This window comes from Eschrichtius robustus, chromosome 16 (assembly GCF_028021215.1).
Source record: "Eschrichtius robustus isolate mEscRob2 chromosome 16, mEscRob2.pri, whole genome shotgun sequence".
Lineage (NCBI taxonomy): Eukaryota > Metazoa > Chordata > Mammalia > Artiodactyla > Eschrichtiidae > Eschrichtius > Eschrichtius robustus.
In genome coordinates, this window is record NC_090839.1 from 89,626,877 (window position 1) to 89,649,620 (window position 22,744).

Here is a 22,744-nt window from a genome sequence, read left to right on the forward strand (position 1 = left end):
TGGAAAAAAATATAAATATACACATGGGAATTATGACCCCAAATTGGCATAGCTGTTATTTCTGGATAGGAGAGAGAAAGCTCAGCCATATCTAGAATGTGCTTTATTTCTTCAGGCTGCAATGGGTGCATTATTTTGTTCTTCATACCCTTTTGGATGCCTGAAATGTTTCCTACTTATACAAAAGGGTGAATAGGAGAAAAGAGAGGAAGCCTGTGTGTAGACAACTTTCCCACAAAGTTTGGCTGACAAAGCAGAATTCAGTTCTTTGGGGTTGTAGGACTGAAATCTCCATGTTTTGTTTCCTTTCTTTTTCTTGCTAGCTGTGGACCAGAGCCCACTCTCAGCTCCTTTTCCTGTAGCCCCTCCCATCTGAGCAGGGGGAACCCCTTGTTGAGACCCTTTTCTTCTGTGACCAGCTGGAGAACACTCTCTGCTTTGGAGTCACTCACATGATTAGGTTGGGCCCACTGGATAATCTCTGTATCTTAAGATAAACTGCACAGTTACCTTAATTATACCGGCAAAATCTCTCTTGCCCATGTACTTAATCACGGGAGTAACCCCAGGGGCAGAGATCATGGGGTCACCTTAGAATTCTGCTCCCACCATGACCTTCCATAGTTTTTCTGTGCTCAGATGCTCCTGTACAGATCTATGTAAACATGTACACGTGCAGACTTTTAGTCAGTTTTTTTTAAACTTATTTTTTTTTAATTTCATTTTGTCTTTGGCTGCTTTGGGCCTTCGTTGCGGTGCGCGGGCTTCTCATTGTGGTGGCTTCTCTTGCTGCGGAGCACGGGCTCTAGGCGCGGGGGCTTCAGTAGTTGTGGTGTACGGGCTCAGTCGTTGCAGTGGGGAGGCTCTAGAGCGCAGGCTCAGTGGTTGTGGCCCACGGGCTTAGTTGCCCCGTGACATGTGGGATCTTCCCGCACCAGGGATTGAACCCGCGTCCCCTGCATTGGCAGGCGGATTCTTAACCACTGCGCCACCAGGGAAGTCCCAGTTATTATTATTTTAAAATGGGATCACATACTTAGTTTTCTGTATCTTTTCTTAACAAACTCCTTTTGAAAATCTCCCCACATCATCTGTTATCATTCTAATTCATTCATTCTAGGGCTTATGGAATATTCCATGGTGTGGTCAGAGCACTATGTGTATTTGGGGGTCATTAAGAACAATTTTGCAATACATATTCCTGTATATACCATATTTCACCACATAAAAGATGTTATTGATTGTAAGATCACCATACCTACTTACCACTAACATAAAAAATACTACAAGTTAAACTAGGACACAATGCCTTATTATTATTACTTGGGATTCTTAGTTTTGTACTTACCTAAAGAGCTCTGATAAACCTGAAGATTTATTTAAACACGGACTTTAATCTGTATTGGTTCTGTGCACATGCACACACAAAAAGATAAATAGCGAAATAAACTCAAAGTCTTCTTTTCGACTCGAGCTGTCACTGCACACTTCCACACAGCGCCCTTTTTTGTGCCCTCAAGAATATTGCTGATGCCGCATTTCTTGAAAGTGCTCCACTGTTATCCCTGGGATTTTCTCTCAAGCTGTTGGCCCAAAATTCTGCAAGTTTGCACGTGACAACCAGAACTCATTCATTCTTCAAATGGCCCTTAAATGACTGAAATGTTGCAGAATCTCGCCCCCCAGGAACAATAGCCGAGTTCTCACATGACAGCTGCTGCCTGGGACGCTCCACAAGAACGCAGGGATGCGTTCAAAGATGTTAAAAAGTGCAAAAAAGTGTGTCTAGGAATTGATGAAATACATACCATAAGTGCGTGCATTCATTCATTCGTTTGTTTAGAAGGCTGAGAAGTATGTACGTTTAAAAACTTACTTTCACCAGTTATATATACGTGCACAGTTACAGCGATACTTTCTCATTGCTGATGAGAAATAACAAAACAAAGCAAAAAAGCTGAAGCAGCAGGTCCCTGCACTAGCCTTCCCTCTTCCCAATTTGCCCTGCCCAGAGGGAACAGTTTCAGTTGTGAACTGTTCCTTATTTGGCATTTAATTCCACAACTTAAAGTAACACATTTATCCCACTACTGCTTGGTTTTTACTTTCTGAGGGTGATCTAGTGACTTCTTCCATGAAGATGAGAATTCAGCTCTGTTCGCCACCCCTTTTAAAATATCAGCTTCCCTCGCCCTGTCCTCTCAGGACAGTTGTAAATTTGTGTATATTAGTAATCAGTGTTTACATTTTTAGGACCAGAGACGGCTTTTTACAGCTGAGGCCTGGTGTACACAAAGATCACCTTTCCTTCAAGTCCAGCTTCCAGTTTCTTGGAAATTAATTATTGGTATTATTTTTTGCCCTTTTTCTTGGTACTTTTCACTAATTCAGCATTTCTCCATCCTCTGCCAGTATCTCTCTTCCAGATGCTCAGGTGTGTGGCTGGTTTTATCCAGGTTGGGCGCCTTCCGCCTGCTCAGGTCGGGCCGGCTGCTCTCGAGCCCGCTCTCAGCCGTCCTCGCCCTGGTGCCTCTGCAGAGGAGACCCTTGTCTCCGCTCCCTTTTCCCTGGTTCTCGCTTTACAACTGGTTGAGGTGGACCAACTCCTCCCGTGGCCTCCTGCGAAAGTGTCCATGAGAGGTGAAGTTGCTTAAAAGATCTTTGCTCCACCTTAATGCTCGATTAATAGCTTAGCTGGGCATAGAGCTTTAGATGAAAATCCTTTTCTCTCCTAGAACTTTGGAGGCCTCAGTCCATTCCTTTCAGCTCCCAGTGCCTCCGGGAGAGGCTGGGGCGTGTTGGGACGCTCACTCCTTTGGACATAATCTCTCTCTCCTCCCTCTGGAGACACAGGTAATTTCTTCACACTGCCTCATTCTGCAGACTCTCAGTGTGTGTCCTGGTTGGGGTGTGTTTGCACCCTTTCTGCTAGACTTTTTGTTTTTTTATGTAAAAAATTATGGTTGTATATGTTACCGTATTTGTTTATAACGTCCATATTCTCTTATCATATTAAGGTTATTAAAATTTGCTGTTTGCATATTTTGACCCCTTATGCGTTTTTTAGTTTTTGGCCGTGTTGGGTCTTTGTTGCAGTGCGCGGGGCTTCTCATTTGCGGTTTGGCTTCTTGTTGCGGAGTGTGGGCTCTAGGCACGCAGGCTTCAGTAGTTGTGGCACGTGGGCTCAGTAGTTGTGGCGCACGGGCTTCAGTAGTTGTGGCTCACGGGCTCTAGAGCACAGGCTCAGTAGTTGTGGAGCACAGGCTCAGTAGTTGTGGCGCACGGGCTTAGTTGCTCCGCGGCATGTGGGATCTTCCCGGACCAGGGTCGAACCCGTGTCCCCTGCATTGGCAGGTGGATTCTTAACCACTGTGCCACCAGGGAAGTCCCCCCTTATGCGTTTTTAACCTCTACTGTGTGTCAGACTTTTAAGCTAAAAACGCATGTTCTTCAGTTCTGAAAAATCACATCCCTCCTTGGATCATTCCTTCTGGTTCGTCTGTTATCCAGGTTCTGCGTCTCCTGGACTGACGTGTTTTCCGGATCTTTTCTCTCCTAGTTTCTCTTGTCTTCTTGCCCGGTTTTCAAAGCGGTTTCCATGGCTCTCTCTTCCAGCCTGCACAAGCGTAGGGGGTTCGCTGCAGGGCAGCGGGGCGTCGGGCAGCCGTGCGGGCGTCGGGCATCCTCGGGATGCAGCCTCCGGGGCAGGGAGGCTCCTCATTCTGGACGAGAGAGAGGAGGTGCTGACCTTCGCGACAAGGCTGGTTCTCCAGGTGGAGCCGGAGAGGAGCGTCGGCGGCCCCTCCCGTGTGGGTCCTTGAGGCGTGTGAGCAGGGGCGCCGGCTGGGCTGGTGTTCCTCAGTTTACCAGGATCCTCTCCAAGGGAGGGCTCGAGGCATCTCTGGGGAGTCAGACGGGGCCTTTGGTTTCAGCTAAAGAAAATTCCTCCTTCTGCCACACTGCTCTCTCGTTGGCATGGTTCTGGAAGGCTCTATTTCCATCTGTGACTGGCTAACAAATGACCTAAGCATTTTATCTCCTCAGTTACCCATTATCTTAATTAGGTTATTAGTTCCTTCTAGAGAGGGCTGCTCTTCCCTGATTAAGGCCCTAATTGGCAGGAGAAGGTCCAAGTTTTACCACGGAAATAATGCTCCTCGGTACTTGAAAATGTGACTTCCCCCCACTTAAGAAAATAAGACATATTCGTTATTGAAAATTTGGAAAATAAGAGAAAGTATTGGGCAGAGAGTAAAAATCACCTGTAAAGTCACCACCTAGAGAGAATTGCTTTTAACATTTTGGTGCCTTTCATTCTTTTCTTACTATTGCATTGTTTTTCTTACATAATTTAAATCAACCTATGTACATAGTTATATATTCTTTTTTTAACTTAATATACTTATTTACTCATATTGCAAACATCATATTTAATGCCAGTGAATGGGTGGTGTGCCTAACCATGTCTTTATTGGAATTTTAGAATGTTTCCCTTTTTTTTTTTTTCTATTTATGAGTAATGCTTATATAAACATCTTTGTACAGAAGTGTTTGATTCCTTTCTGATTATTTCTGTAGGATAGCAACTTAAAAGTGGAATTCATTCGTGGAGAGATGGAGACTTTTTAAATATAGATGTGTCCAGGTCTAATATGATGTAGTTGGCACTATCCCGCTGGCTATTTTTAAATTTGGGGTGGACCAGTGCCAGTTAACATTCCCACGGGCAGTTTCTGAGTGTGTCCGTCTCTCCTTATCCTCGCTGTCATGTGATTCCATCATTAAAGAATCTTTGCTGATTTGAAGGGAAAGCGTACCTCATTATTTAGCTTGCATTTCCTTTGGTCTTTGCGAGGTGGAGCAGATTTTGGAATGTTCACAAACATCTCTATTTGTCATCTGTCCCTGCTTCTCATTGCTTTCCTAATCTTTATTTTGAAATGCTTCAGGCACACAAGAAATAGATACAGCGTAGTGTAATGAACTGTTGGCGCACCCATGACCCAGCTTAAGAAATAAGATGTCACGGGTGGAGTACGGAGGGTGGGGAGGGGACGCAGTCCCCTTGGAGGTGTTCATGGCTCTCCTCCAGGCCCGTGGAGAGGAGGCTTGGGAAGCTTAGGACATCTGCATTTTGCCCGGGACTTGAACCCCTGGGCCACTGGCGGGAAGGCGGACGTCGGGCAGCTCCGTGGGTGGTGGGCAAGGATTTGTGCTGGGGGGACAGGGCCGGGTGGAAATGGAGCTGCAGAGCTGGCAGCGGGCAGTGGCCACTGGGGGCACCTCCTCCCGGCAGCATCCAACTTTCGGAGCGGCTGGTGTAGGCAGTGTCCTTATTGCTGGTTGGAACTCAGGGGCCACAGCAGCCTGTGGCCGCTTCCAGGCGGGAGAGCCCTTGACGGGGTGGGCAGGGGGCCTCCGGTCCCCGCCCGGCGTGTCCTCAGGGTGCCCTCCACCTGGGCAGGTATGGCGGCGGGTCGTGAGGCTGTGGACGGGTATGTAACTGTAGAAGGGACTGTGTGCAGGAAAGGGCAGAAGACCCACCTGCTTGGGTCAGTAGGTCGTTACCAAGCAAGCCGCCGACCGGAGCCTCGCTGCGGGCACATGGACTCCGGCGCGCTGTCCCCCTGGGGTCACCCTGAGCGCCACCCTCTCCCTCCCCCTCGGAAGGAACCACCATCCTGACTTGGTAATGACTGTTTTCTCAGTTTCCTTTTAGTGTTATCACCGGTGCATTTTTGCCTACGAGAGTTTCGCTTTGCCTGTTTTGAGTTATGCGGGTGGATTTACGTCTCCTTCGTGCTGTGCTTGTGGGGCTGACGCCCGTGCTGCTTGGAGCCGTGTCCCGCCACGTGGATGCAGTGATGCTGAGCGACTCTGCAGATGGGTCTGGGGATCGTGCTGCGCAGAGCATCCTGGTCCCTAAGCGTGCAAGTCCCTCGGGGCTGCACACCTGGTAGGGATATTGCTGGACACTGAGTGTGCATATTTCTACTTTACCTGGTGGGGTCAAACAGTCTCCTAGTTTACCATTCCACTGGAAACGTCAAGTGCCTGGTCTGCTCTTTTGCATTTTCTATTGTTTGGTCTTTTTCTTATTGATTTGTGGGCATTCTTTATTCTAGATTCTAGTCTTTTTTTTTTTTTAACATATTTTTAAAATTATTTATTTATTTTGGCTGTGCCGGTCTTAGTTGCGGCATTCGGGCTTCTTAGTTGCGGCATTCGGACTTCTTAGTTGCGGCATGCAAACTCTTAGTTGCAGCATGCATGCGGGATCTTGTTTCCCTACCAGGGATCGAACCTGGGCCCCCTGCATTGGGAGCGTGGAGTCTTACCCACTGGACCACCAGGGAAGTCCGTAGATTCTAGTCTTCTATCAGTAATACGTGTTTCCTCCCAGTCTGTGAGCTTGATTTTCTAAACTCTACTTATCGTGTCTTTTGATGAGTAAAATTGTTAATATAGTTGAATTTGTCGATTCTCTTCTTTATGGTTAATGCTTTTGATTCTGTTTTGGTTTTGTCTCGTATAAGAGACCCTTCCCTGCCTCTGAGGTTGTAGAGATAGTCCCTGCATTCTCTTACGAAAGCTTTATAGTTTTGCCTTTCACATTAGGGTCTTTAAAGCCTGACTTTTAAAATGGAAATAGAATTCACATAACACAAAATTAACAATTTTAAAGTGTATAATCCAGTGGCACTTAGTACCTGGCCGTGTCATTTTGGTCTTTTATTGTATCAATACGGTATATTACAGTGATTGACTGTTGTATGTTAGATCACTCTTGCATTCCTGGGATAAATCCCACTTGAACATGGTTTGCTACTATCTTGGAGACTTTTACATCTCTATACATAAGGGATATTGGTCGGTAGTTTTCTTGTGATGTCTCTCTTCTTTTTTTTATTGGACTTCATGAAACTGCGAATTGGTTTCTTCAGTCAGTTCTGGAAAATTCTCACTTATTTTCTTTTCAGATATTGCCTTTGCCCTCTTCTAGTAAGAAGAGGCTCTCCTCCGAGAGCCGTCTTTTTTTTTTTTTTCTTCTGGCCGCGCTGCGCGGCTTGTGGGATCTTAAGTCCCCAACCAGGGATTGAACCCGGGCCCTCAGCAGTAAAAGCGCTGAGTCCTAACCACTGGACTGCCAGGGAATTCCCCCAGAGCTGTCTTTAAACATGTGTGAGGCCTCTCACTCTCTCTTTTCTGTCTCCTAATGTCTTTCATATCTTCTTTTTTCTTCTTTTTTTGGTCACTTTGTACCACATCCTAGACATTTTAGACTTGTCTTTTAGTTCTCTGATTCTCTTTTCCGTTGTGTCTGATATGCTGCATAGTTTCCATTACTGTATTGTTTCATTTCTAGAAGTTCTAATTGGTTATTTGTCAAAGCTGATGCTATTGTTTATAATTTCCTGTTCTCTACATATATTTCAAGGCATGTTTTATCTCTTTAAACAGTGTAAGCATGATCTTATAATTTGTGTATGGTAATCTTAACATCTGATGTCCTCTTCTTTAAAAGGAAAATTTTCATTGAAAAATAGCGTACAGACAGAAGCATGCACACATTGTGAGGGTACAGCTCAACAAGCTTTCAGAAGATGGGTGCACCTGTGTGGCAAGAACTAGAACATTATCAGGACACCTGCAGCCTCCCTCACATCCCCTTCTGGTCCTTGGCCACTGAGCCAACTTCTCTGACTTCTAAAACCATAGTTCAGTTTTGGCTCTAAGTAAATTTCCTATAAATGGAATCATATTATTTGTACCTTTTTGTGTCTGGCTTTTTGTTTTTTTGTTTTTGTTGTGGTTTTTTTTGCTTATTCTTGCTTTTAGAGGAGTCCATTTATTACTATTGCCGTGCAGGATTCCATCATGTGAACGGACCACAGTTGATTTGGTCGTCCTGTTGTTGGTAGACACTTGGTGTTGCCAGTTTGGGCCCAGTAGGAGTGGTGCTACCGTGGGCATGTTCCTGTGCGCGTCCCGTGGCCCCACGTGTGTTCCCATCGTGTGTACGCCGAGGAGTGGGCTTGATGGTACAATATACATTTTTTTTTTAGAATTTTATTTGCCAATGGTAGGATCGATCCTAAAAAGCTAGGTAGCATATTCCCATGTCACTGCAGTCCCTTTGAAGGGTTTATTGCGAGAATGAAATGGAATTGAAGGCAAAATACTCAGAATAAAGCTGGCCATGTAGCAGACAGATGCTCACCAAATGATCCTTAGGTAGTTTGTCGTTGTTGTACATTTCAAATACAGAAAACTTCAAATTAACGTCAAGGATTGCTTGATTAACTTAGGGCTTCGTTCTACATCTTTTGCTGACCCGGAAAAGGGCATTCTAGTTTAAAAGGACTTGTTTAAGGCAGGTCTGACCTCCGAGTTTTGCAGAGTTTATGTTAGCAGCGCCTCTCCAGCTGTTATTAGGGATCACTAAAATAGTCTCAGTTCCCCCAATTTTAGCAAAATTCCCTAATGCGTGAACATTTGCCTCATCCGTCCCCGAAGAAAACCACATCTCTGAGTTCTCCTGCAGCCGTGGTAGTGGGTGTGAGCAACAGGGGCTTCTCCGAGTTGTAGACACTGTTTCAAACCCTCTGATCCTGGGAGAGAAGAGCAAACAGGGCCCGGAGGTAAAACCTACAGCTTGAATTTATTGTCCTGAACTTACTGACGTTCAGGAAAAGAGCTGTGCTGTTCTTTCCAGTGCTGTTCTGGAGCCCATGACGGGAGCTCTGATGACAAATGCCAGCTGCTTTCAGAATTAACGTCCACCCGCCACCCCCACCCCCCCCCCCACCCCCCCTGGTATCCAGGGTCCTTTCCTCTCTCCCCGCAGAGGGGACACCTGCACCGACACATAAAACACCGTGTGGCCTGGGGTGTCATTCCTCCACCTCTCCACCCCTGCCCGATGGCTGCCTGGCCCAGGAGCGTCTGATGGAGGGGATGAGGGACCGCAGATCCCTGCCCTGCAGAGCTAGCTGTTGGCAGGCTTGATTGCGGCGGCGGGAGCTGGGGCAGCTGCCGGGAGAGGGAAGCTCCGCGCTCCTTTCTTTAACCGCTTCCGTTGTGAAGGACGCCGCCGTCATCTGTGTCACGGTTACACCTCCTGCAGGTTAGGGCCCTTTCCCCAGTTCCCCTGTGAGAGACACACAGTCCAGGAGCGGGCAGGATGGGCCCTGAACGTCCAAGTCAGGGTCTGTGACTTAACTGTGAGCCTGTTAAGGGGCAGCAAGGGTTGTTTCAGAATCTCTCCTGGTTGTGTTATGCTCCTAAGATGTGGGAAAGTGGTCATTGTGCTTCTGGGTCTGGGGCCCAGTGTTGGGCGGTAAGGTGGTCCCATGTGTGTCCTGGGTGGTGGTGGGGGACACACAGAGGCCTCTCCAGGTTCTGGTTACCCAGACCCCTCCTTTTATTCCTCTGCTGGGTGTGCTTCTGCCTTTTCACCAGGGAACAGACACAGGCCCAGCTCTCAGATGTGGCGGGTCCAGGCCCAGACCACTGCAATGAAGCCGGCACGTCGGTAAAGAGAGTCCCAGGAACTTGTTGGTTTCCCAGTGCCTAGAAACGTGATGTTTACGCTCTACTGAAGTCTATGAAGGGTGCGATAGCATTCTGTCTAGAAAAACAATGTACATACCTTAATTTTAAACTACTTTATTACTGTGCTCGCTTCGGCAGCACATATACTAAAATTGGAACGATACAGAGAAGATTAGCATGGCCCCTGCGCAAGGATGACACGCAAATTCGTGAGGCGTTCCATATTTTTCCAATAAAGATGTTTAAAAAATAAATAAATAAATAAAAATGAAATACTTTATTACTAAAAAAAAAAGTCAAAATTACAATAGTAACATCAAAGATCATTGATCACAGATCACCATGACAAATATAATAATAACGACAAAATTTGAAATATTGCGAGAATGACCGGAGTGTGACGCAGAGACACAAAGTGAGCAAACGCTGTTGGAAGAAATGTGCCAATAGACTTGCTCAGCCAGGGTCGCCGCAGACCTTCAGTTTGTAGCACACCGTATCCGTGAAGCGCAGTAAGACGAGGTGTGCCTTATATAAGAGGGAAGAGGGGAGTCTCATGTCTGCCACCTTCCTGGGAACCGACAAACGTTTTATCTAGAGAAAAGAGTTAGAAATCCAAAACACAAATAAAAACGGTAGGTGCTCGAGTATGTTTTCCGAGCGCTCCGTGGGTTTCCCTTTCTCCCCCTGTGGGTTTTCTGTAGACAAGGCACTGGGGGAGGGGAGTGCTCTGGCAGCGGTTCCTATCCTAGCTGAGTTCCAGAACCTTCTGGGGAGCTTTTACAAAATACAGATTCCCGGGTGTCCCTCAGACCTGCAGGACCAGATAAACCTCTGACCTCGCTGACTCGGTCACCCCTAGCGTAGCGGGAAATGTCCAGGGCTGGGACATCCAGCCCAGCTCACGGGGAGGCGTGATCCAGAAATGGAGCGTGTCTTCTTCACCCAGTGGCAAGGTTGGGCGTTTTCCTCTAAGATGAGTAACTTGGCGTGTGAAATCACCGCCGTACAAGGCCTGGCCGCTCTCGTCACTTTATTCCGTCAGCGCCGCTCCCCCGTGGGCCAGGGCGTCTCCGTGCTGTGTCTGTTGCCGAATCTCCATCATGGTGGCGATGGAGGGGCCGTGGGGACGACCGTGCTCTGGACGCGGGCTCCACCGTGACGCCCAGATCCAGTGCGCAGAGCCTGGACCACGAGGCTGCGGGTCTGCCTGGACCGACCAGGCTGAGAACCCCAGGCCGCGCCCCGCAGGCCGCCGGCTTGTGGGTGACGCTGCCCACACGTCCCTCCGCTCGCCGCCCAGCCTCCGTCCCGGGCTCAGAGCCGGGCAGACGTGCCCTGGGTTTGCGCGGCGTTGGGCTGCGTGGATTGTGGGGGCGAAGCTGAAGTGGGATCAGACGCGGGGCAGCACCCGAAGCCACGACCCTCCTCAGGCAACTGGCCGAACGGTCTCCAGCGGCCTCATCAGGCCCCCCTCCCAGGCCCCCAGCCCACCTCGGGGCAGCCGCAGAGTCCTATACACGTGTGAGGACCTCAGAGCGTTTATGGGTTTTTGTTTTTTTTTTTAAATTTATTTATTTTTGGCTGTGTTGGGTCTTCGTTTCTGTGCGAGGGCTTTCTCTAGTTGTGGCAAGTGGGGGCCACTCTTCATCGCGGTGCGCGGGCCTCTCACTGTCGCGGCCTCTCTTGTTGCGGAGCACGGGCTCCAGACGCGCAGGCTCAGTAGCTGTGGCACACGGGCTTAGTTGCTCTGCGGCATGCGGGATCCTCCCAGACCAGGTCCCGAACCCGTGTCCCCTGCATGGGCAGGCAGATTCTCAACCACTGCGCCGCCAGGGAAGCCCTGTTCATGGTTTTTACTTTACACCTGAGTACTTGCCTTCCAGAGTTGACATAAACATTTTTAATGACATTTATTTAGAGTTTTAAAAAATAAAACGAGTAAAACATCACACAGAGTTATCCATAAAGTATGTCCTATCACGTGCAGTATGTGATATCACACGTGTTCTAGTAGCTCCAGTACGTTATGCAATGTACCTCCCCGGGCTCAGACCCCCACCTGTAAAACGGCCATTTCTTGAACTTACTGTGTGCCTTTTCTATCCGTTTTTCAAAACAGCTTTACGTGCACATACGTGCACCCCGTGAGCAGTATGCGGTGGGGTTTCATGTGCTCTTTTCAGCCTGTACACAGAGGTCTCACACCCCACCCACTGCTCCCCATCTGCCTTTCCACCCGCCACTGGGTGCAGGCTGGGCCCAGCTTTCCCTGCAGCATCTCTGCCCTGGGCGAGGATAGTCCCCGTGCAGGGTTACGTGGGGTTCAGGGGCCTTCCTTGCTCAGGCGTCCACACGTGTGAGGGTCCTCCTGGCTGTGCTGCCCGCAGGGTGTGCACGGATCTGTCGGCTGGACCTTGTGGGTTGCTCTACACACTGGCCGTGCTGGCGTTGGAGGTCCAGCGGCCCCGGCCTTGAGCTGCCGCCACCTCCCTCCCGACAGCCCTGGCCCTTCCACCCTGAGGGCCCGTGGATGAGCCCTGGGCGCTGTTCCAAACTCCCCAGGCGGCCCTGAGCGAGGGCGGGGTGAGAGCCCCTGCTTTAGCCTGGGAGGGGTCATCTGCCGGGGACGCGGGACCCCAGCTGGAGGAGTGGTGTCCAGTCGGCCGAGAGCGCGCGCCCACGCCCGTCTGCTGCTGGCCCTGGTCGCTCGGGCCTCGTCCAGGCCCTCTGGGGGCCCCCGGGAATCGAAGAGGAAAGGGTGACCTTCTGGGCTCTGCTGCTGCCTGGGAGCCCCAGCACTCGTGGAAGGTGGTTCTGAGGTGTGTCCTCTCCTGCAGCCCTGTCCTAGAGGGAGGAAAAGCCTGGGCTAGAGCGTCGTTTTGGACTGGTTTTTAAATGTCTTCTTTCAGGCAGGGCCCCCACTTGTGCCGTGGTGCCCCAGCCATGAGAGCAGGGTGTGGGACAGGTGAGGCTGGGGGCTGCCTCCCCGCCTGCCCCCACCTCTGTCCTCCATCCCTGCCTCCTGCCCTCGCCCTCCTCCTTCCCCTGACCCGTCCCTCTTCCCCCCACCCCTTCCCCCCGCCCCGCTGCCCTGCCTGACGGTCGCTGGCCCGGCTCTGCAGCAGGCGGGGAGCCGCGGGCGCCCGGCAAACGGCTCGCACTACGGCTGAGCGGCCTCCCTCCTGCAGCCCCGGCTCCCTGTGGGCTGCCGGGGACCAGGCTCCCTTCTCCTTCTGGAAGGCAGGTGGGTCTTCCCAGGCGCCCTCGGCCCCCGCTTGCCCACCTCACCTCCTCTGGCTTTGTCTGGTTTTGTTTGGAACGGTCATAGGAAGGGATGCTGCAGACAGAGGCTGTGCGGAGGGCGCTCGGCAGGGGGCTCAGCGAGGAAGGCCTGGGTCAGCCGGGGAACCGAGACGGTGACAGGAGACTGGCCCTCTTGAGTTCCATGTGGCTTCTCAGCTTTCACGTGGCATTAGTTTAAAAGAGCGCTTCCTACGTGTAGAAGGGTAAGGCTTTCGTGGGGTGTGCACGTGTGTGCACGTGTGCATGTGTGCTTGTGTGCATGCGTGTGCCTGGCCGTGTTGGAGGTGCCCCGGGAAGGAGCAGCCGTGTTCTGGATGGAGACCAGCCGGCCCTGTGGGCTGGAGTGACGTGGTGAGTTGACTGCTTCCTCCTTGTAAAACGGGGGGATGATGGACGGTTCTCATCTAATCAGCACACGCACGCACACGCACGCACACGCGGGCTGCCAGGACGGGGCAGGGGATGGGCAGGTTTTTGGGTCGACGTGGTACCCACGAAGCCCCCAGCACACTGACTCTGCGGGGGTTGAGGCTGCGGTGGGCTTGGCATCCCGCGGGGAGGCCGTGGTGCTGGCTGGTCTCGGGGCTGGGATGTACCACGGGCTCCTGTGGGGCGTCTGGGGCCTCGGACGGCCCCGGGGACGAGCCCCGGAGGAGCCACGGCCTTCCGAGGATGCAGTCTGTGGGCAGAGTCCCGCGGCCGCCTGCAGGCCTGCTTGACGGAGCCGCGACCCGTGTTAGGAGCGGCCTCGAGCCATCTGTTCACCCCTCGCTGCTTCTGCTGCAGGGATAAACGCCCAAGCCCGGAGACTGCAGCGGAGCCGCGCCAAGGGAACCCCAGCCCCGGCCGCGGGGGGAGCCTGGAGCCCGCCTCCGCCCCGGCTGCGCCGCACGGTCAGCGAGACCAGCCTGAGCTCGGCCACCGCCCCGCCACCCGCTGCCCGGGGCCCCGAGGAGCCCGGCCAGGACGCCATGCGCTGCTCCGTCTACGAGTCGCCCCACCTGCTGCTCCTGCAGGGCTACAGCCAGCAGCACGTGAGCGCCGCCCTGCTGGGCCCGAGGCACGGGGGGGACGGTGGCATGCAGGGCGTGCAGGAGGCTCTCGGCTAGACGCGCCCGCCCCTCTGGTCCTTACTGACACGTCAGCGGGGGGCTCGGGGGCTGGAGAAATGGGCTGGGGGGGAGAGCACCCCATTGGGTCCGCCCTAGACGCTGGAGGAGGGTGGCGGCTTCCCCGTCCTCTGCTTCCAGAACATTCTTTCGTCCAGGCTGCAGTGGGCGGCAGCAGGGCCTTGGGAGGGGGTCCCCCCAGCTCCTCACTGACTGATCCCAGCATGGGTCTTACCTGGTACTGGGTCCCCTTCCTGCCCGGCCTGGTGGGCCTCTGGGGAATGGCCCCCGTGGGCTGGGGCGCAGGCCTCCCGCGGCCTCGAGCATGTGCAGGGCGGCTTTCTCTGAGGAGTCCCCCAGGCCCCTGCCCCGCGCCAGCATTTTACACCACTTTTGTCGGAGGCCTCTTGGCCTGAAGGGTGTCGCCCTTGGCGACCCCGCCGCCCCCGCCCGTGCTGCCGCCCCGGGGAAGTCTGCTGTTCCTCCCGGCCTCTCGCGCACCCACGTGCCCCCCCCCCCCGCTCCCTTCCTGCTCCACCTTCCCCGCACACTGTGTGACCTCGTCAGGGCTCTGGGCTCAGGTCCTGGGAGGCATCTTGCCTCCCGGAGCCGGCGCCGCAGAGGGGGGGGCGCTTCCCCAGCGTGTCACTGTCACCTGGCGGAGCGGGCGGGCCTGGCGTGTCTGTAGACCAGTGTCCACGTCCAGGTCTGCCCTTGTCTGGCCTCTCACGTCTCGAAGCTGGAGCCCCCCCCCCCCACCCCGGGTATCTGGTGTGCCACCAAGGCTGCTCTGGGAGATGGGATGGGCGCCCAACGTGGGCAGGCTGGGGGCAGGCAGCGGGTCAGGAAGAGCTCCGGGGGGGCGGGGGGGTGTGCCGCCCAGGGCGGCTTAGGTACCGGGGATGGAACTGCCCGAGTGGTGTCCTGCCCCTGAGGTCTGGCGTCTGCCTTTCAGGACAGCCTGGTCTACGTGCTCAACCGGGAGCGGCACACGGTGGGCCAGAGGACCCCCTCCAGCAAGCCCAGCATCAGCCTCTCGGCGCCCGACATCCTGCCCCTGCACTGCACCATCCGCAGGCGCCAGCCGTCGGGCCGGGCGCAGGCGGTGGCACAGCTGGTCCTGGAGCCCATCCCCGGGGCGCCCGTCTCGGTCAACTTCTCGGAGGTGGGGGGCCGCGCCGTGGTGCTGCGCCACGGGGACCTGCTCTCCCTGGGCCTGTACTACCTGCTGCTGCTGAAGGACCCAGCGCAGGCCCAGCCCCTGCCCGCCCAGGCCCTGGCCCGCCTCCGGGCCGTGCCGGAGAGCTGTAGGATGTGCGGCGCCCCGCTCCGGGCCCGGGGCGCCTCGGTCTCCGCGAGGCCCGTCCACCCCCGGCCGCGGCCGCTGCACCTGGAGTTCGAGCCCGACGCGGAGGACGCGCTGCTGCAGCGGATCATGACGCTGGTCGAGCCGGGCGGCGACGACCACAAGCTGACCCCCGCCTTCCTCCTCTGCCTCTGCATTCAGCACTCGGCCACCCGCCTCGAGCCGGGCTCCTTCGGGCAGCTCCTGCTCAAGATGGCCAGGATGATCCGAGAGACGGTCTGGGTCAGTGGCGGGGCGGGGGCGGTTTGCTGCCGGTGGCCTCGGCCGGGAGAGGAGCGGGTGGGAGCTGCGGCCGCCTGGGTGGAGGGCGCGAGCTCCCCCGTGACCGAGACCAGGCTTTGTCACCGTCGGGCGGGCAGGATAGGCAGGGCCACCGAGGGAGCTGGGGTATCCGCTGAGGGTTCGGCTTCGTGAGCTCTGGTCCTGTGTCCTTCCCCACGGCCCAGCCCTGCTGGCGCCCAGGCGTCCTGGGAGCCCCGCGCTTTCTGCCGGGAGCAGGTCGAGCCCCTGCCGACACCCCACTGCAGAGCCCTTGTCAGGTGGGAGGGAGAGGTGGGTGCACAGGACCGGTCGATGCTGTACATTGAAACTTCCCCCAGGACGGTCTCTGGACCGCAGCACCACGCACGTCCGGGCAGAATTCCTTGCTGGGGGGCCGACCCCTGCACCCCAGGACGTTGGGTAGCATCCCTGGCCTCCCCCCTCCCCCCCACCGCCTGGCAGCACCCCTCCCCCACCCCTCACGGAAGCGGCTTCAGGCACTGCCAGATGTCCCCTGGGGCCAGAGCACCCGGCGGGCAGCCCCCCATCCTCTCCTGCCCCTCCAGAGGCTGGACTCCCTGGGGACCCAAAGGATGGCTGGTAGTTACATGCAGTCCTTCAGAGAGACCCCCTTAGTCGCGGCCATGCTCACCCTGAGGCAGACGTGGGAAAAGGAAACCAGTTGGCCGTGGAGACACTGGATAGGTTCCTCAGATTAAGGTCCGCACTTAAAACGTTTGAAACTTTTTAAAAGCAAAAGCCGTCCTGGCCTGCCACATCCAAGCGTTTGTGCCAGCGACCTGTGTGCATCGCGGGTATCTGAGCCGCGTCCCTCAGCGTCCCGAGTGGCATTTGGAGTGTGTGGTCGCTCCCCTCTGTGCAGCTGAAGTCCGTGCAGTGTGGACCGAGTGGCCTGACGCTTAGAAGCTCTCAATTTCACACGAATCACCGTCCTTTTCCGAGTCTGCTCTGTGCCACTTACTAGTAATTAGATGCTGTTGGACTTAATTCTCACAACCACCCTGATGGCGTAGGTGTGGTGTCCCACGTCACAGCTGAGAACACCGGGGCAAGGAGGGTGCTGGTGACTCCGGGCAGAGAACCGGATCCCCCCGAGCCTGAACGTCGTCCCTGGCTCCCCCGCCATGCACATGGGATCAGCCCTGCGAACCCCCTCCCCCGCCCCCGTGCAGGCTTGGAAACAGGCTCGTGGAGGTGGGACCCCCCTCACCCCAGGTCCCGGGCCCGGGTGTCCCCCGTACGGCTTCCCCTCTGGGGTGTGAGAAGCCTCGGCTCTGGTCTGTCTAGAGCCTTGAGGTTCATTTGTCTGTCTGTTTCTTGGGCATCAGCAGCTTCCTCTCCATCCCCCTGTGCTCACGTGTCTCGTCAACTCAGGCCAGCGTGAGCCTCTAAGAGAACACGTGAGGGAGTCGCAGTTAGGACCAGGCTTAGCCGGATAACATCACTAAAGCAAGAATGAGTTCTTGATTAAAAGGGACAGAAACTGTTGGCTAGACCTGAGTCTCTATGGGGACGTTTAAACATACTTGTATGCACTCAAGCCCACACGCATCTGCTCCGCGTTACTGGGGCTGACTTTTAAAAGTGCATCTATGAAGCTTAACCGTAAGAGTGTTGCTAGAACGTTCATTCTGACATTTGTCATACGTTTGACCCATCTTTACTGCTCCCTAAATGGCCGGCTGTTACGTGAGAGAGATGGCTGTGAAGTAGTGCTCTTGTAGGAAATGCGTGGATGGTACACAGTAACGGAATGCCAGGAGGTCAGATCAAATGGAAAACAGTCTTCCCAGCGTAGCTTGGAGCGAATCGCCCAGTACGGGACGCCCGGTGCAGTGACGCCATGTTTCGTGTAGACGAGAGCCTGTGTCAGTGGCGTCCTCGCTGCACGTTGCCTGTGCTGTCCTGCTTGTCTCATCTTTGCTTTTTTTTTCCCTTTATGATTGTAGGAGAAAACCAAAGAACTCGCCGAGAAACAGGCACACCTGTAAGTATGGCCCCGTCTTCGTACCCGCCCAGCAGGCCACTGGTTCCCCAGGAGCCAAGACCCAGCACCCCTCACCCTGCAGCCTCTGGGGTCAGCTCTGTGTCTTTGTCTCAGGGTGGCTGTTTCCACGTCTGTAGCCACCACCCCGGGCAGCTCTGTGTCGGGGAGGTCTCGCCAGAGCATCTGTGAGACGAGTGGGCACGACCCTCCGGGAAGCCTTCTCCTTGCCCTCCCGTAATTGCTGTGTTAACGCGAACCTGCTGCTTTGGGGAAATGGACGCCTCCCGGTGTAGAGGTGGGGCAGCGGGTCTCCGCTGTCCAGCGTCGGTTTTCATAGAAAGTACAGGTTCTACTCTTACGCGCCGCTGGGGGGACTTGAGGAAACCATTTGGCATTAACGGTAAAGACGTGCGTGTCCTGGGACACCCCCCGCCCGCCCTTGAGCGGACACCACGGAGAACCGCCTTCGCAGAAGGTGGCGGCGGCACCTGTGTTTGTGCTGCGGACCCCTAGCCACGGTGAAGGCGTGAAGGCCACGGCTGTCCGTCCCCTTGAAGGAACACGCACGTGTGGTGACAGCCCGAGCACAGGTTGCCTGTGGTCCCTGCCCGTCGTGGACGAAGGGCTCGCGCGGCCTTAAGTCATGCTGCGGTCCACGGGGTTTGCCTCATTTCTGTTTATGTGAGGATGACACGTGGAGAAGATACTCCGTTTATAAAGCACGTGTGTGCTGTCCGTGCCTGTGGGGTATCGTCCGCCCGTGGTCCTGTAAGCCAGCGGTCCCCAGCCTTTTCGGCAGCAGGGACTGGTTTCGTGGAAGACAGTTTCTCCATGGACGGGGCGGGGAGTGGGAAATGGTTCAGGTGGTGATGAGCGCGATGGGAAGCGGCAGGTGAAGCTTCGCTCGCTCGCCCGCCCGCCGCTCACCTCCTGCTGTGCGGCCCGGGGGGCGGGGGGCGGCGGCGGGGGGGGGATTGGGGACCCCTGCTGTGAGGGAGTCTGGAGGAAGCATCATTATCCCCTCCTTCGGAAGTCGGGAACTAGAGGCTCAGACGGCAGCCGGGGTCTGAGCAGGGAAGCTCCCGCCGGGCTGAGCTGAGCAGAGTCCCCGTGGCTCACGGATGTGCTCTGCTGGCTGCTGCCCTGCTCGAGGGTAGTGGGTAGCGGGGCGCTGTTACAGGCCAGGCCCTGGGGTGGGGGGCCCACGGAAGACAAACTACAGCTGGCCCGGCACGGAGGGACCAGCTGAGGCCTAGGTGGCTCGGAGGAGCCCTGCATCCTTCAGGTTCCGCGCGGGAGGGGAAGTCCGCGGGAGGGAGCTGGCCTCACCTGCGGCTTTGCTCCCGGATGGGACAGCCCCGTCCCCAGGGTGAGGCGGGCCTGGAGGTGAGGAGCCCTCAGGAGCAGCCGGCCCTCGCCCTCCGGAGCACATCCTCCCACCGGCGCCTGTCTGCTGGGGCCTTGGCCCTTAGACGGGAGGAACCAGGCCCTCCTTCAGCAGCTCCTTGTGTCATCAGGGCCTGAAAACAGCCCTGGGTCCATCCCAGCGAATGCTTTCGTTTTTTAAATTATGAATCACTTTCAAAATACAGAAGAGTACAGAATGTATCAGTTACCCCTGAACCCACACCTGAATTTAACATGATTCACATTTTGCCCCATTTGCTTCAGGTCTGTCTTGTGTGCTTCTTTTAAAATTGTAAGTGGCCGTTAACTCTTCCTGAACGCTTTTGCCGCGTCTGTGATCGTCACACATTTTCCCCTTGAATCTGTGAGTGTGGGTCCTACATCAGGAGGTTTACTGAACTGTGATTGGATTCCCCGGATCGAACCTCTCCTAACTATTGATTTTGTTATTAGCAAGGCGAGATGCGGTTTGTTGATACTTTAGGATTTTCCCATCTGAATTCATAAGTAAAATTGGCCTGTGAATTCACTTATTGTTTTGTATTGTCCTTGTCTGATTTTAATGGCAAGCTTCACAGAAATGAATTGGGCAGCCTTCTCTGCTTTCAGTTCTCTGAGTCGATTTGTCTGAGGTGAGGACTCTGGGCCGCGGAGGTTTCCTGGAAGCAGCCCAGAAAAGCGTCTGGGCGGTGCCTGTGTTTGCTGATTACATTTCTTTAATGTTTATGGTTTATTTAGTTTTCTGTTTCTTCCTGTGTTGATTTTGGTAAGTTTTGCTTTCCTAGGAAATTATCTATTGCCTGTGTTTTCAAAGTTATTGGAATAAAATTGTTCGTTATATTCTTGTAGGACTTCTTTCGTCTCTAATATATTTGTAGTGATATCGCCTTATTTAATTCCTGTTGTGTTCCTATTTTTTCTCTCCCCACCCCCTTTGATTTATCTTCCCAGGCATTTGTCTGTTATCATCTGTTTGAAAGAACCAATTTTGTTGTTTCTGTTTACTTTTTCTTTGATTTCTATTCCATTTACCTTATTTCCTTATCCTTGCATAATTTCTGTTTTAATTTCTTCTTTGACTCATGAATTGTTTTGAAAGTGTTTTGAAATTTTTTCATTTTTATATTTACTAACAGAAATGTATTCAATTTTATTTTCAGTAATCATATAATAATATATTAATAATAATAATTGATATAGAAGAGCAATAATTTCTCTTGTACAGGTGTCCCAGATGATTTTTATTTTTATTTAAAAAAATTTTTCGGCCGCACCACGCGTCATGAGGGATCAGTTCCCCGACCAGGGATCGAATCTGCGCCCCCTGCCGTGGAAGCGCAGAGTCTTTTAACCGCTGGACCACCAGGGAAGTCCCCCAGATGATCTTTTAAAAAATTTATATCAGAACGTCATTGACTTGATTTGGTTTATTTTTATTTATTTTACTGTGGTGAGAACACTTAACATGAAAGCTATGCTCTTAAACTTTTAAGCATGCAGTACAGTATCGTTACCTGTAGGTACCCTGTCGTACAGCAGGTCTCTAGTACTTGCAGGTACCCTGCATAATTGAGACTTCACGCTCATTGATGAGCACCTTCTCTTTTCTGCCCTCCTGCCCCCGCCGCCTGGTAACCACCACTCTCCTCGCCGATTCTGTGAGTTTGACTATTTTGGGTCTCTCGTGTAAGTGGAATCACACAGCATGTGTCCTTCTGTGATTGGCTTATTTCACTGAGCGTCATGTCTTCAGGGTTCATCCGTGTTGTTGCATATTGCAGGATTTCCTTCTTTATTTAATGCTGGATAATGTTCCATTGTGTTGCAAACCAGATTTTCTTTATCCGTTCATCCGTCAGCAGACCTTTAGTTTGAGTCTGCATCTTGGGTATCATGACTAGTGCTGCAGTGAACACTGGGGCGCTACTATTTCCCGGAGATCCTGATTGCAATTCTTTTGGATAAACACCAAGAAGTGGAATTGCCAGATCATAAGGTAGTTCTATTTTTAGTTTTTTGAGGAACCTCCATGCTGTTTTACACAGTGGCTGCACCAGTTTGCATTCCTACCAGCACTGCATGCGGGTTCTGATTCTTCCACATCCTCACCAATACTTGTTGACTCTGGTCTTTTTCATGAAGCCATTCTGACAGGTGTGGGGTGGTAGCTCCTTGTGATTTTGACTTGCATTTCCCTGATGATTAGGTATGTTGAGGACCTTATCCTGCTCCTCTGGCTGGCTGTCTACTTTGGAGACATATCTATTCCAGTCTTCAGCGCATTTTTAATAGGGTTATTAGTGGTTTGTTTGGTATTTTTTGGGTTTTTTTTTTTTTTTTTTTTTTTGGCTTTTGAGTTGTAGGAGTTCCTTATATGTATTGGGAAATTCACCCCTTATCTGACATGTGGTTTGCAAGTGTTTTCTCCCATTCCGTAGGTTGCCTTCTTATTCTGTTAATGGTTTCCTTTGCTGCACAGAAGCCTTTCTGTTTGATGTGACCCCACTTGTCTACTTGTGTTTTTATTGCCTGTGCCTTTGGTGTCATGTCCCTGAAATCATCATCCCTACTCGGTGCTTGCCTGGACGGGTGGGCCACGCCGCTGCGCCTTGTTTGTGCCCCACGGTACGGCAGGGCTGGCCGGTGGCACGTCCTCAGCGCTGACCTCGCTGGGACCCAACACCAAAGCTCCACTTGGCAGTAGCTGGTGGATTGTTTTTCCGTGGAGACCTGTCTGTCCCGTTGAGTTCTGGGTGGAATTGAGAAGGGCAATAAATGTTGAAAACAAAATGGAGCTAGGCTGGGACGAGCAGATTCATCCTTTTTTGACGACATAAAGCTCTTCGTGCGTGCATGTGTGTGTGTAATTCAACCAGCGAGGAGAACGGACGAGAGGAACAAGATAAGCAGTGAAAACAAGGAGACGCGTCTGAAGCCCTTCCCTCCCCAGGAGCAGGACAGAGGGAGGTCATGTTGTCTGTGGACAAAAGTGAAGTTACGTCAGAGAGAACAACAAACTTCAGGCGCAAGGAGAACGTGGGAAAGGGAGCCCGAGGCCCGTGGGGCACGGAGGAGGCTGAGGCTGCAGCCCTCCCGACGCTTCCTCGCCAGCCCTGCCCCTGATATGCCCCTCGGCTTTTCCCATGGGCCTGATCGCCAGGACCCCCGGCACGATGGTCACTGCGACAGCCGGAGTCCCTGAGCTGCTCCGGGCGCCGGCAAGCCCTCCAGGCAGGACGAAGCGCCTAGGGACAGCACCGTCCTCGCACGATGCCCGCAGACACCTGCCTTGCCCCCCGGAATCCGCCAGTAAGAGGCACAGCCCAGCGTCACCCCCAGACAGACCGAGTTACCTCTGGGTGGTTTGATTTGCTTGTCAGTGGATCTCTGCTCACCTGTCAGAGCGCCTGGCAGGTGTGGTCAGGGACCCTCCGGTGCGAGGATGCTCTCAGAATGCACAGCCCACCGACGGGCTTGCTGCCGGGATGAGGAACCGTGCCGGAGAGACACGGCCTTCAGATGGAGGAATCGCCCGGAGCTCTGCTCGCCGCACCCGCCCCTCGGCCTCCCCAGGAGGCTGGTGAGGACGGCGCGGTGGCTTCTGTCACATTGCGGGCGACTCGGACCCCAGGTCCTGGATGCTGGCGGCTGGGGCCCGGGAGACGCGGGAGGAGGGGATTGAGATGGGCGGAGCTGACCTCACAGGCTGCCATCGACGGAGGCAGGCGGCCC

General features: G+C 53.6%; 1 protein-coding gene and 1 non-coding gene across 4 annotated transcripts in view; both read left to right on the plus strand.

Annotated features, from left to right (window-relative positions):
* RADIL (Rap associating with DIL domain) overlaps nt 1-22,744 on the plus strand; it is a 61,163-nt gene that overhangs the window by 22,739 nt on the left and 15,680 nt on the right. For all 3 annotated transcript variants that reach the window (XM_068565504.1, XM_068565503.1, XM_068565505.1), the window contains exons 3-5: nt 13,648-13,895; nt 14,926-15,558; nt 17,568-17,605. In XM_068565504.1, the coding sequence (XP_068421605.1) occupies nt 13,648-13,895; nt 14,926-15,558; nt 17,568-17,605 (919 nt within the window). The remainder of the gene's footprint in view (nt 1-13,647; nt 13,896-14,925; nt 15,559-17,567; nt 17,606-22,744) is intronic.
* Nucleotides 9,678-9,784, plus strand: LOC137750805 (U6 spliceosomal RNA). Its single transcript, XR_011070588.1, has one exon. It is a non-coding gene; the product is annotated as a U6 spliceosomal RNA (small nuclear RNA).